The sequence below is a fragment of the Prionailurus viverrinus genome, chromosome A1 (genome assembly GCF_022837055.1).
Source record: "Prionailurus viverrinus isolate Anna chromosome A1, UM_Priviv_1.0, whole genome shotgun sequence".
NCBI lineage: Eukaryota > Metazoa > Chordata > Mammalia > Carnivora > Felidae > Prionailurus > Prionailurus viverrinus.
In genome coordinates, this window is record NC_062561.1 from 158,095,003 (window position 1) to 158,109,625 (window position 14,623).

Here is a 14,623-nt window from a genome sequence, read left to right on the forward strand (position 1 = left end):
AAATATGACAGGCATGCATATGTACCATGAGCACTGTCAGTTGAATTAACAAAACTTTAATGAGTACCTCCTATGTTCCAATGTAGCCACCCATTATAAGCCTGTGCTACTTGATTCCACTGTTGCTATTCTTTTTACTCTCTGGGATTTGCTCAAAGACTGTAGAACCAAAGATTATAAGCAAAACATTTTTTCACGGACTATTATTATTAAATATCCAACCTAAATGTGAGTTGATTATGTTACATCCCTACAATAGGTTACGTCTCTCACAAAATAATGTACAAATCCATTGCCCTGGTTTTAAAGGCCATCTCTACACTGGCCCCCTGCTTATCTTTTCAGCTCACCCCATTTTTCCTGGCTCACCCCTCATACCCAGTGGTACTGAACAACCTGGAGGTAGGTCTGTACTCACTCTAAGACATTACACAGCCTCCATATTGTTTGTGCTTTTTTTCTGCCTGAAATGCCTTTCCTTTTTCACCCTCCCAATGCCTTAACTAAAGGAGCCAATGCAAAGTATTCTGTGCCTTATTTTGTCATGTACCTTATGTGACAATAAGCACTTCTCTGAAGTCATTTAGGCAGAACAAAGTGGAAATCCTTTGAGAATAGGGGGACATGTAAAGTTTGGTGTATGATTATTTGTTCATAGGACCAAAAAATCAAGAGCAGAAGGTTCAAAGGGGCACATAGATTACTCCAATCCCATTGGGCTCACCTTGCCCACACCTATGCACCCATCTAATTAAGTCCTAATAGTTTTTTGGTTGAGTCTCTTTGTTTTCCAAAATACCTAGTCATATCAAAAACAAATCATAACCATGTTACCTCTGGTTTTCTGATGTAACACCTCAGTACTTTTTTTTTTTTAAGTGCTTTAAAGCCATGACCAGATCTCCAGATGATTGTTAAATAAAAGTGGTCATAGAAGGCAATTTATCTAGTTTCTTATTATACTGGAGATGTCTTTGTTGTTTTCTGTTGGATGTTGGTGTGATATATTTTTAACCATGTTAAAGTAACCTTCAATTCCTACTTACTTCCAGTAGTTTTTATTAGTGCTCAGTTTTTATTAGGACTGAACATTTCACCTTAAAAAATGCCTTGTAGACATCAACAAATGCCTACATCATCATATTGGGTTTTTTTTTAATTTGGGTTTGTTCACTCGTTTATTTCTTTGGACTTCTAATGTGCTATGTCAATACATTTCCCAATACTGAAACATTCCTGCATTTCTGCCATACAGTCACTGTATAACCATTCAGCATTTGACTTTGCATCTAGGTTCAAAATTTGATTTGGGGTGCCTGGGTGGCTCAGTCAATTAAGCCTCCAACTCTTGATTTCAGCTCAGGTCATATCTCATGGTTCATGAGTTCGAGCTCTGAATTGGGGTTCGCGCTGAGAGTGGGGAGCCTGCTTGGGATTCTCTGTCTCCCTGTCTCCCTCCCCTTCCCCCACTCTCTCTCTCTAAATAAATAAACTTAAAAAACTTTTTCAAAAAAGTGACACTGACTGAAGTTTATTCTTAGTTTTTTTTAAGGTAATACAGATGATATGTATGGTTCACAAATCAAAACTACATAAGAAAATATACACTGAGAATTTTCGTGCCCACCTCTGTCACCATTATCACATTCTTTCATTTCCTCACTGAAAGCCATTTTTATTATTCTGTTGTGGATTCTTCAGTATGCCTTTATGCAGATACAAACAAATGCAAATATATTCCTATTTTCTCCTTTTTACAAATAAGGTAGCATATTACACACACACACACACACACACACACACACACACACTAATATGTACCTTTTTTTTTTTTTTTAACTAAACAAACACATCCTGGAGATCAGTGATACTAATACATGGAAAGCTTCCTCATTCTTTTTTTTACAACTGCATATTCTCCTCCATGTTCATAGCTCACTCATTTAACCAATCTCTCACAGATGGACATTTGGACATTTTTAGTATTTTTCTCTTTCAAACAATGCTGCAAGGTGTAACTTGCACCTATATCATTGTGTGTATGTCCATAGGTATGTTTGTAGGATCAATTACCAGAAGTGTGATTGCTGGGTCAAAATACATGTTTGTTATTTTGAGGTATCTTGCTGTCTGTAGGGTTTTGATCATATTACATAGCCATCGGCGATATGTAAAATGTAAAAATGACATTTTACATATTGCCTCACCAATGGTGTTGACTTTTGAATTTTGCCACTCTTATAGGAAAAAGAAAGCTAAAATCTCTGTGTTTCACTTAGCCTTTCCTTTCTGTTTTTTAAATTTTATTTATTTATTTATTTATTTATTTATTTATTTATTTATTTATTTATTTATTTTTGAGCAGAAGAGGGAGGGAGAGAGCAGATCCTCAGTAGGATCCGAGCTGTCAGTGCAGAGGTCAACATGGGGCTCAAACTGATAAACAACCATGAGATTATGACCTTAGCTGAAATCAAGAATCGGATACTTAACCAACTGAGCCACACAGGCACCCCTTCACTTAGCCTTTCTCATTGTGAATGAGGTTCACATCTTCAAGAGCCATTTTCATTTCTTTTCCAGCAAGTTATCTGTTCATCTCTTTTATCCATTTCCTTATTGGTCTGTTTTTCTTTTTCTTCTCAATTTTTAGGAGCTCTTTATATGTTCTTTTGACTTTTGTCATGCTTATGTTCTATATTTTTAGCTAAATTTATCAGCTTTTTTTTTTTGTAGCTTCTTTTAAGTCACACTTAAAAAGAAATTCCCTAGGGGTGCTGGGTGGCTAAGTTGATTTTGGCTCAAGTCATGATCTCAGTCATGAGATTGAGCCCCATGTTGGGCTACATACTAACAGCATGGAGATGCTTGGGATTCTCTCCCTCTCTCTCTGCCTTTCTCCCACTTGCACTGTCTGTCTCCCCCTCTCAAAATAATTACTCATGTTTTCTTCTAGCACTTTCATGGCTTTACTGTTTATATTTAGATTCTTGATCCATTTGGAGTTTTTCTAATATAGAATGTGCCTTAATTATTATTTTAATCACTGAGACCTTATAGTACTTTTAGTATCTGGTACAGCAAATGCCTTTCATTGCTTTCTTTTCTCCCTTTCCCTGGTGATAATTGTTTGTTTTTGCATATGATTTTAAAATCAGTCTGTCTATTCCCAGCAAATAATAACTCATTTTTAATTTTTATTGAAATCACATTAAATCATAAATTAACTTTTGAATTTACTGAATCATAATGCTGAGTGTTTTATCCAAGAACATAGTGTGCTTCCTATTTGTCAGGTTTGCTTTTCTATCCTTCAAGAATAGTTTGAAATTTTTCTCATGTTCACATCATCTTCAATATATTTTGGGGTTTTGTTATCTTTTTTTTTTTTTAGTTTATTGTAGTGGGGTCTCATTATATCTTCTGATGAGTTGTTAGTTGTATATAATGAAAGCTATATTAATTTCATCTTCTATTAGTGAATTCTCCTCTTGATTATAGAAATTTTCCAGTTTGTTGTTGTTTTTCCAGGCACACAATCATATGATTTTTAAATCATAATTTTACTCATTTTTTTTTCACTTTCATACACACAATTTCTCTCCCTGCTATAATTGCCTTAATAACTCCAGTATGGTATTAAATAGTAGTGTGGGAATAGTGGTCATCCTGCTCTTGTTCCTGACGTTAATGGAAATTCCCCCAGGGTTTCCCTTATGGTGAGGGAAGTTAGTTTCCTCAGTGAACATGTTTGATGCACTATTCCTATTATATTGAGTTTTTGTTTGTAATCCAGAATGATTACGAATTTGTCAAATGCCTTTCAACATTATTTGTGGAGATAATCATGTGAGTTTTCTCCTCAACTATGCTGGAATAATTATTTGTATTAATATATTTCTTATTAAACGATTCTTGTTTTAAAAATAAATTGTGCTTGATTATGATGTTTTTAAAATTGTGCTGATACTGTTTGCTGATATTTTATTTAAGAAGTTTGCATCAATATTTATAAACAAGATTAGTCTTTTTGTGCAACCTTTTTCAGATTTTAGAATCGATGTTTTGCTCACTTCATGAAAATAATTTGGAAGTTTCCCTTCTTTTTCTATGCTCTGAAACAGTTTAAAAAACATTGCAATGACTTATTCTTTAAAGATTCAGTAGTTCGCCTCTGAAGCCATTTAGACCTAACGATTTCGTGGAAAGAAGAGTTCTTTGATATCTTTGCTCAGTTTTTTCCATGGAAAATCTTTTCAAGGGTCAGCTTTAGTAAATTACTTCTGCTTGGAAAAAAGTACCTTTTTCATGCAGATTTTGAAATTAATTTGCATAAAATTGTGCAAAATACTATGAAGATTATTTTCATTCCTTCTGCTTTTATATTTTCCCCCTCACCATTTTATTTGTGCTTTTTTGACCCTTTGATTAGTTAGGCTATTTGTGCTTTAATAATTATATTGATTCCTCTCCATTGAGCCACTCTTTTTATGTGTTTTTAAGTTCTTCTATTTTGTTCTCCATGTGTTCTCAGCAATTCAAGTTTTTGTCTTTTTTTCCCCTTTTCCTGTGATTTGTTTTGCTGTTAATTTTCTAACTTTTTGAACCAAACATATTTGTAATCTTTTGCTGACAGAAGCATTTTTGACTATGAATTTTCCCTGAGCATTTATTTGCTTCCCTGTATCCCCTAGGGTTGATATAGTGTTCTCATGGTTTCCTAGAAATTCTGCAGTTGTATATTGTATTTTTCCCTTTGATTGAACAGATTAAGAGGGGTTGTTGTTTTTCCTGAGTTAAGGATTTTTTGTTATCCTAGTATTCATTTTTAGTTTTATCTCCCTGTAATTGAAATTTTTATGTATATACCAGTTTCAGTTTTTGGAATACTTTGAGTGATTTATTTTGGCATCTGGATAGAAAAATTTTCTACACGTTCTAAAATAATATATTCTGTATTTTTAGGGCACAAAGTTCAGTTGCTATCTAAAACATTGCTTATTGTTTAGGTCTATTGTATCCTTACATATTTTTTTGGTTTTTTCTTCTGTCTTGGATTGAGAAAAGTGAATTAAAATCTATAATTATTTGGCTTCCATTTCGTCTATCACTTCAGCTTTGTGAATATTCTCACTACATTATTTGGATCGTATTTATAACTACTCTATCTTTCCTTATTCTTAATTTTAGTATTTATTTGTTTTCTTTACGTTTAGACCAAGAAAAATGTTGTCTACTACCTTTTCAAAGAAACAACCCTGGGATTTACCTATCAATCCTATAATTTTTTTACTTCTCAATTTTTTTAATGTTTGTATATTAGTTTGCTATTGCTGCCATAACAAATGACCACACACTCAGTAGTTTATAGCAACATAAATATATTATCTCATAGTTGCTGCAAGTCAAAAGCCTGGTGGGCTAGAGTAAATCCCCTGCATAGGGTCTCACAAGACAGAAATCAAGATATCAGCAGGGCTATGTTTCTTTGAGGTAGCTCTGGGAATTAGTTCTCTTCCAGACTCATTCAAGTTTTGGCCAAATTCAGTTTCTTGAAGTTGTGTGACTGAGGTTCTTGCTGGAGTTGGAGACATGTTCCCCCAGCTGCCAGCCTTCTTTCTCATGTTTTCCATGTGGCCTCTCTCCAGGAACAGGCCAAGTCCTTGTCATGCTTCAAATCTCTCTGACTCTGGCTGGAGAAAGTTCTCTGCTTTTAAAGGCTCATGTGATATAATTGGACCCACTTGGATAAGACAGGATAATCTATTTCAAGGTCTGTAACCTCAATTACAGCTACAAATGCCATTGGCCATCTAACATATCATATACACAGGTTCTAGGAATTAGAGAATGGACATCTTAAAGGAGCCAGTCCACCTATCACAATTTGTCAGTTTCTTCATTCTGCTTTCCCTTGGTTAGGTTTGTTATTCTTTTTAATGGTTGGTTTACATAGCTTTATTCTCTTTAGGTGTTGGTTTACATAGCTTTATTCTGACTTTTATGTAATTATGGAAACATTTAATGCCACAAATTTACCACTGATTATAGATGTGGCTGTGTCCTGTTGATATATAATGTCTTATTATCCTTTCCTAAGTAAATTGTAATTGCAGAGTTGAGTTATTCTTTGACACTTGTGTTAGTCCTTTGAGAAGCATATGCCATAAAAGAGCTGATGAGCAAGAGATTTACTAAGGAAAAAAAAAAAAACCAACTGTGAAGGAAAATGGGGAGAGAGCTGGAAGAGATGGAAAGAGCCATCAGACTACAAAATAGTTCTGACTCCAGTGAAAAAGAGAGAAGGTCTTAGACAGCCATTCTACTAATAGTTTCATTAAGTTCTTTGAACCAAAGTCCCTCATCATAGGAATACTATTCAGACACTCACTGGAAGCAGCCAATGGGAAGTATGATATCCACACATGGTAATATGTATGAAACATAGCAGTCGGGCCCTTGGCCAATTATGCTCCTCCTAGTAGGGGACCTGAGAGGCACATTTCCATGTGAAACACTGGAATTAAACAATAGAATTAAAAGAGGTTTGTTTTTTTTTTTAATACAAATTGTCAGATTTTTGTTTCTTTATACTTTTCTTATTAATTTCTACTTTCTGGGCAGTATAGAGTCATGATCTGTACTTCTCCTACTTTGTGGAATAACGTGAGTTCTTTATTGTCACATATCTACTTAGTTGTTGCAAAGGCTGACTGGGCACTGGGAAAGAATGAGTGTTTCTTGCTGTTTGCAAGTTGGATTGCTTGGTATATAAATTGACTAAATAAGCTATACTTTTCATATTTTCCTATATCCTTATTTATATTTTACTTATTTGGCCTTTGTTGGTGACAGAGAAATCATTTAAAATCATTAATATATCATCTCTGTTTATCCTTGTAATTCTATAGCTGTTACTTTTTAGTCAATATATAATGTAAATAAAGGTTCAAACTTCTTCACTGTGCAGTCTACTCTTCATCTGTAAAAATGACCACCGTTGTCTCATTTAACATATTTTGCCTCAAATAACATTTTATCTAACAATATTGTTCTGCTAGCTTTCCTTTTTAAGACTCTTTTACATTTATTTATTTATTCATTTATTTTGAAAGAGAGAGTGAAAGAGAGAGCAAAGGAGGGGCAGAGAGAGAGAGAGGGAGGGAATGAGGGGGGGGCGGGGGGAGAGTCCCAAGCAGATTCCATGCTGACAGCACAGACATGGGGCTTGAACTCAAAATGTGAGATCGTGACCTGAGCCAAAATCAAGAATCAGATGCTTAACCAACTGAGCCACCCAGGCGCCCTGGCTTTCTTTTCCTTTGCTTTTGCCAGTGATATATTTGCCTGATATTTTATTGTTAAGAATTCTGCCTTTAAGTATACCTCCTATAAGGAGCCTATTTTAAGTGAATCTCCTATAAATAGCCATTCATGTGCTATTGGTTGCCCACCAAACATTTATCTATTCAAACCCTTCTGTTATTCATCTCTTTCTTTTCTAAGAGAACTTAGATTTTGGTGGGTTCGGGGATTGACTCAATGGGTAATAGGCATTAAAGAGGGCACTTGTTGGGATGAGCATCGGGTGTTATATCTAACTGATGAATCACTACATTCTACTCCTGAAACCAGTACTACACTGTATGTGAAGTAACTTGAATTTAAATTAAAAAAACAAAAACAAAAAAACAAAACTTAGATTTTGTTAACTGCCCATTTTCCTCCATGCGACTGTTTCAGGAGCTGAATTCTGTTTGGCCAAAGCCCATCATGTAGTTTCATTCCCCTGGACGGTGATTAGTTTATGTGTGATTATGTGCTACAATTCTGTGTCTATTTTCCAAACCAGTCCTTTTACCTAAAGGAACTTCCTCAATGTTTCTGGATGTGTAGAAGGCCCTCTTATCCTAACTTCCAGACCTGGAACTTGTTGTTTCCTATCTTTCTATGCTCTAAAGTCATTTCATCTAAGGAAATTCCTAAGGCCTAATCTTAGGCCACTCATGTGTTTTCCTCAGAGCCCAATTAATTGTACATTTAAACATGTATTCAATAAGTATTTGGTGGATATTTATCATTGGTCAACTGATGTGCACTAAGGTTGTAGTGATGATAGAGGATACATACCAGCTTACACAGTGATTGGGGGAAAAGTAAAGAAGCAATAAAATTAAACAATTGATAAGCCAATATCAATAGCAGGCTTTTGTTATATCATTAGGTAGCCTATTATCAAGATGAATATTATAGACAGCAGAATGGAACACTTCCCTATAAATCTTTCCTTGAAGATAGTTCTGTAACTATTGAATCATTCCTTTAGAAAAGATCATTTTCAAATGAAAATATGCTTTAATTTAGGCTCAAGTCTGTTTCTTGGCTCTTTTAGGAATAAAGTATAATTAATTTAAGTGCTAGTGATTTTGTTCACACACACACAAGCTCCCTTTTGTACTTTCATTAGGTAATGCAGCTCTTAGGAAAGATTGAGGCTTCCGGTTCTGAGCAAACCTCAAATTTAAAGATGGTCCAGGGGGATTATCGCCATGAAATGAACCTTTTGGAGTTCAAGTAAGTGAATGGAAGATTTTTAATTCTGTTAAGTACATTCCAAAAGGTTTTGCCTAATGAAAGCATTGGCTTTAAATGAAAATCTATCCCAGGAATTTGAAACTGGCCAAGACATAAAGCAACAAACTGTTAGAGAGAATACTCTACACTAAAGTAATTCATACAATATTCATAATAAAGGAAATATGAGGGGAGGTGGGTGGGAGGATGTGTGAAAGAGGTGACGGGGATTAAGAAGGGCACTTGTAATGAGCACTGGGCATTATATGTAAGCCTTGAATCACTAATTTGTACACCTGAAACTAATTACACTGTATGTTAGCTAATTGGAATTTAAATAAAAAATTTTTAAAGAATGGATATTGTAATTCTCTTTGTTTATGTATTGCAACTGAATTGATATACATCCTGACCTTTTCCAAAGAGTAATTTGAACTTATCATCAACTATATGTCTCAATGTAACACACTTCATTGAATATACATCAATTCCCCAAGACTACCAAATAATTATTAAAACAACTTTGATTTACAAGCTTTCTTTTTAAAATTTCTTCTAAGATTCTCTACCTTCTTTACATTATCCTTTTTTTAAGACTGGTCTCTGTCCTATCTTCACTGAGTTCTCCCCTACGCACAGTAAAAGAGACAAGACTCCACAAACATTCAAATTATTGGCCTCCTTATTCCCCAATCCTCCTTTCTTGTATAAAAGACCACCATTTCCTGGAATCCTGGCACAGGCAAAGGAAAATTCTAGTCTCTTGGATGATACTACCTTACTGCCTCTTCTCTCCTTGTTCTTTTTCCTCTTGGATTTTCCACTTGGGTTTAGTGACTTGGTCAAATCCAGTGTTCTGAATATACTCTGCTTGCTCCATTTTCCCCCATCCTTACAGTATTTCATCAAATCTAATTTTTAAGATACCTCCTGATTTCAGAGATGTTAAATTGGGAAATACGTGTGTCCTAGACACTGATGAAAAACTATACTCATCTCTAAAATTCAAAGAAGTAAATGTCTTGTGTAAAGAGAATATAGCCACTTACTTCATACAATAAAAAAGCATGTCTAGGTACTTAAATTCCAGTACAATGAGGATGCCCAGTAAATATCTGTGTGGTGCTTGGTCTAATCCCATTAGCTTAGAATTAAATAAAGTGTCCAAAGTAGAAGAGTAAACTGTTTCTAGAGGTACACTTTAAGAAATGATTTTCCTGGGGGAGAAAAGGGACTTATAATCTGGAATGGAATACTGGCTTAAATGGATGAAGTACGTTAACAAATAGAAAATCAGGGCACCTAAGTGGTTCAGTTGGTTAAGCGTCCAACTTTGGCTCAGGTCATGATCTCACGGATTCGTGAGTTCGAGCCCCGCGTGGGGCTCTATGCTGACAGCTCAGAGCCTGAAGCTTGCTTCAGATTCTGTGTCTCCCTCTCTTTCTGCCCTCCCCCACTTGCACGCTCTCTCTCTCTTTCTGTCTCAAGAATAAACATTAAAAATAAATTTAGAAAAAGGGGCGCCTGGGTGGCTCAGTTGGTTAAGCCTCCAACTCTTGGTTTCAGCTCAGGTCACGATCTCGTGGTTCATGAGTCTGAGCTCCGCATCAGGCTCTGCACTTACAGCTCAGAGCCTGCTTGGGATTCTCTCTCTCTCTCCCTCTCTCTCTGCCCCTCCCTTGTTCACGCTCTCTCTCGCTCAAAATAAATAAACTTAAAAAAAAAATTTTTTAATAAAATAAAAAGTAACAAAATAAAACAAAGATGAAAAAAAGTTCTCCATCTCAGCTTCCTTAAAGTAACCAATGCTAACACCAGAGATATGTCCTCCAACACTGTCCTCCTTGTTAATATAAATATCTAACAGAAAAAGGATGTTTATATATATTTTATGTATCATACACTATTTGTATAGAAAGAACATGGCTTTTTAAAATACACCCTATACACATTACTCAATAATTTGCTTTTTTATAGTGCATTGTAATCATCTCTCTAGATCTAACATTAGTTTAATAGTTGTGTAATATTTTAACTTACAGAGGTGCTATAGCTAATTCAATCACTTATTATATTGATTCTTTCCAGTTTACAGCTACCCCAAACAAACCCCAAAATTATTGTGTGTATATATCTTTAAATATCCTTAAATTTAGATGTTTTTATTTCTACCGGCAAGATTCCTAGGTCAAAGAGTTCATTTATTAATTTTTATAAATTTATTATTATTATTTTTTAATGTAGCAATGCACACTCCCACCAGCAATATATGAGAAGGCTTTCTCTACATTCTTATCAACACTGGATGTTCTTTTTAATATGTGCCAATTCAAGGATGAAGATTGAATGTTTTGTTTCTATTTGCTTTCCCTTCACCATTTGAATTTCCTTTTCTGTGAATTTACCCATTCTTATCATTTGTCAAAGTTTATATCATGACTTTCCTCATATTCTTATCAATTTGTAGGATTCCTTCACATTAGAGATATTAACCCTTTGACTGAGATATTTATTACAAATATATTTTCTTCAAAGAGAAAGTAAGGCAAGTAGGGCTCTCTTTTTTTTCTTTTCCATTCAGAGCATTTCTCCAATTAAAGTAGATGGGGTATAGTATTTGCTTTTCCTTTTTTAAGAAACTACTGTCTCTGAGAAAAGGGATTTAAAAAAAATTTAATAGCATTCAAAAATGTGTTTAAGTGGACAGTCTTACCATTTAGAAACTTTAACAATTTCAAGTTTAATGGCCAATTAAATTTATGTTTTATATACAACTTAAAAGCCCCAATAATGTCTGTGGTTTTCTAGTGAATTCCTAGGACTTTGGCATTCAACCCTAGACCTAACAAAGGAGATGTACAGGCTCTTCATCTGAACACCAATATGCAGACTCCTTTTTCCAGAAAGGTCTTAGTCACATGTTCAGCTAAATAACTTCCTAAGCTAACAACTTAGTGCTTATAGAGCAAGAGTCTTAGTCATCATAAAATATGGCTGTCTTTTTAGGAAGGGTTTAGCAGGGGAAGTACCTATTAGTCACTCCCTAGATAGTTCTTGCTGCTGACAATGTTTAATTGATAGTGATTTATTAGAAAAGAAAAAGTATATGGTCAATGAAGCAAATGCATAGACTCAAATCTTCCCATACAGCTTTGAAAATGCTACCACAGTATTATGTTACAAACTATTCAAGTCGAGGATATGTCTCATCCATCTTCGTATTCTCAGCACCCAGCACATTCAGATGCAAATAGCCAATGAATATTTTGAAAATCAATAATGTGTAAGTTGTGTTTTGGAATACTCAAAGACAACATCATAGCCATATACAGTTGGGGGGAAATATACAAATAAGTGAAAAGCTAAACACGAAGTAAAAGTTAAGACAGTGTTAGAGGAAATAGATCAGTAGACAGAAATAAGAAATGTACTAATTGTTATTTCTGAATGTCTACCAATCCCTAAGTGACCAAGATATTCAGGTGCGTCCATCTCTGCAGTGTAAGTCTTCTCCCCATTTTAATGATGAGGAAACACAATCATAGAAATTAAATACTTTGCCCAAAGTTACATCGCTAGAAAATATCTGACTCCAAACCTCAGGTTGTTTTGTCAATCTATGACACCTCCATCTCACAACTCCAGCCATTAGTAAGCTAATTGTACTACAGAAATTTAGGGAATGGGAAGATCACATCTCCTTGAAACTATGAAGGTAAGAAGCTATGAAGGTATTGGGATTTAAGCTCAAGTACAATATGGAACAACAAGCAAAAAGCTTCCTATCAGAATGGAGTTGGAGTTGCTCTTTACTTGCGTCATTAGGACATAAAGAAGAAGTTGAAGTAGATAGGCACAAACTTACTAGAAATAATTTTCTTAAAATTAATTTCTTTCTTCTGACATGAAATTTAAAATCTTAGGTTCAGTCTCCAAAACTGACTTGGTTAAAGCCACTATCTGAATTCTTGAGAGCCTATTAAGAGTAACATTTTTCAAGAAATCAAACTTTTCATGTCTTCTGGAAAAGTTCAATTGATTATTAAATGCAAGCCAATGAGTTTGAGACTTAAGAGAACTGGTTAAAAAAAAAAAAAGCCCCAGATTGGAGCTATGTCCTCATTTACATATGTCAACCATAACCACAGCGGTCACTAGGATGACTGTTGCAAGCCTTACACTCTGTCCTCACCATTCATGTTCATCACAGCCATCTGCTGTGTCTATGACTCCCCATTAAATTTTATTTTATGCTTTTGTGAATTTCTCCCTTATAATTGCCCTTGGTGTGTATATTAAGTTGATTCCACCAATATAAAAAAATTTTTTAACTGTATCCCGCATTATTCTAGTAAGATCTGTGGCCATAATTTAAAAGTCTGACTTTTGTGTTTTTTGAAAAAGAAAATCAGCTATCTATGCTACCTACTTACTCATCTACCTACCTATCTATATCTAACTACATATTTTTAAAAATATTCATTTTTGAGAGAGAGAGAGAAAGTGTGCAAGTGGGGGAGGGGCAGAGACAGAGACAGAATCTGAAGCAGGCTCCAAGCTGTCAGCACAGAGCCTAATGTGGGGCTGGAACCCACGAACTGTGAGATCATGAGCTGAGTCGAAGTTGGATGCTTAACTGACTGAGCCACCCAGGCACCCTATATCTATCTACATCTGATAGAAATACTACCATAATTATTGGAATAGAGGATTTGGGAACTAAAATGTGAATGTCATATTTCATCCTGTTGAAATTTTAATTATAAATACTGTAATTCACAGAAAAGTCATTCTTTCATGGAAAGCCATGCCCATTATGTTAGGAGAAAGTCTAAGTAAAGGAGACATATATAAACCTTTATTTTAGCTTATCCTTTTTTATCTTTCAAGGAGAATGCTTTTTAAAAAATGCTTTCATATTTTCATAAACTACCAGTTCTGACTTTTTCATGGTAACCAGTAAAGTCAGTCTCTAATTGCAGGCAAAACCTTATAATAAAATGATCACAGGTAATAACTCATTCTTTATGACTATTTTAATTTCAGAATTCTAATTACTGATATGCACTTCTGGAGATATTACTTGGTCACATTTAATGGTTCCCTGGTTTTCAGAGGGATGTTAATATCACATCAGTAGTAAATGTTCTTATTTACATACACAGTAAAAGTGCACACTGAAGGCTGGATTTCCAATTGCAAAGCTACCTCTTGATTATCTGGGGATTTACTGTCCCTCTTAACAATCACTATTAATATTTCCACCACAGATAGGAAAGACAAGATGAAAATTGAAGATTAGATATCTAAATATCTAAGCAAATGTACAATTTGTTATTTGTGAACAGCTCTAGTAAAGGGTATTAAATGAGAAACAATGAATCATTTATTCAACAACTATTCAGCTCTAGTAAAGGGTATTAAATGAGAAACAATGAATCATTTATTCAACAACTATTCATCGAGCGCTTTCTAAATTCCAGCCACTGTTCAGAGCCATGAACAAAGCAAATTCCTTGCTTTCATGGAGCTTAGATTCTAGTGAAGTAGACAGCACACAAATTGTATATATCACATGGTGATCAGCATTTTGGAAAAAATTAAGTAGGGTAAAGGAATAAGGGAGGGTCAGATGGGGAAAAAGAAATTTTTTTTTAAAGTGTGGTTTTAAAAAAGTCCTGGGGCGCCTGGGTGGCTCAGTCAGTTAAACATCAGACTCTTGATTTCTGCTCAGGTCACGATTTCACAGTCGTGAGATCAAGCCCTGAGTCGGGCTCCTTGCTGGGTATGGAGCCTGCTTAAGATTCTCCCTTTGCCCCTCCCCCACTTGTGTGCTTGCATGCTCTCTCTCAAATAAAAATAAAAATAAACCAACAAACAAAGTCAGTCCTATGTTAAGGAGGAAAATGGTGCTTGAAAAGATATCTGAATGAAATGAGGGCAGGAGCCACTGGGTATTCTAAGGAAGAGTGTTCCAGACATAGAAAACAGTTGGCTAAAATGAGGCTGTCCATGTGTGAGTTGGGAACTTATTTGAGATCCATCAGCT

General features: G+C 35.0%; 1 protein-coding gene across 2 annotated transcripts in view; it reads left to right on the plus strand.

Annotated features, from left to right (window-relative positions):
* FAM81B (family with sequence similarity 81 member B) overlaps positions 1–14,623 on the plus strand; it is a 54,981-nt gene that overhangs the window by 33,289 nt on the left and 7,069 nt on the right. For both annotated transcript variants that reach the window (XM_047865381.1, XM_047865390.1), the window contains exon 7: positions 8,468–8,574. In XM_047865381.1, coding sequence (XP_047721337.1) covers positions 8,468–8,574 — 107 coding nt within the window. The remainder of the gene's footprint in view (positions 1–8,467; positions 8,575–14,623) is intronic.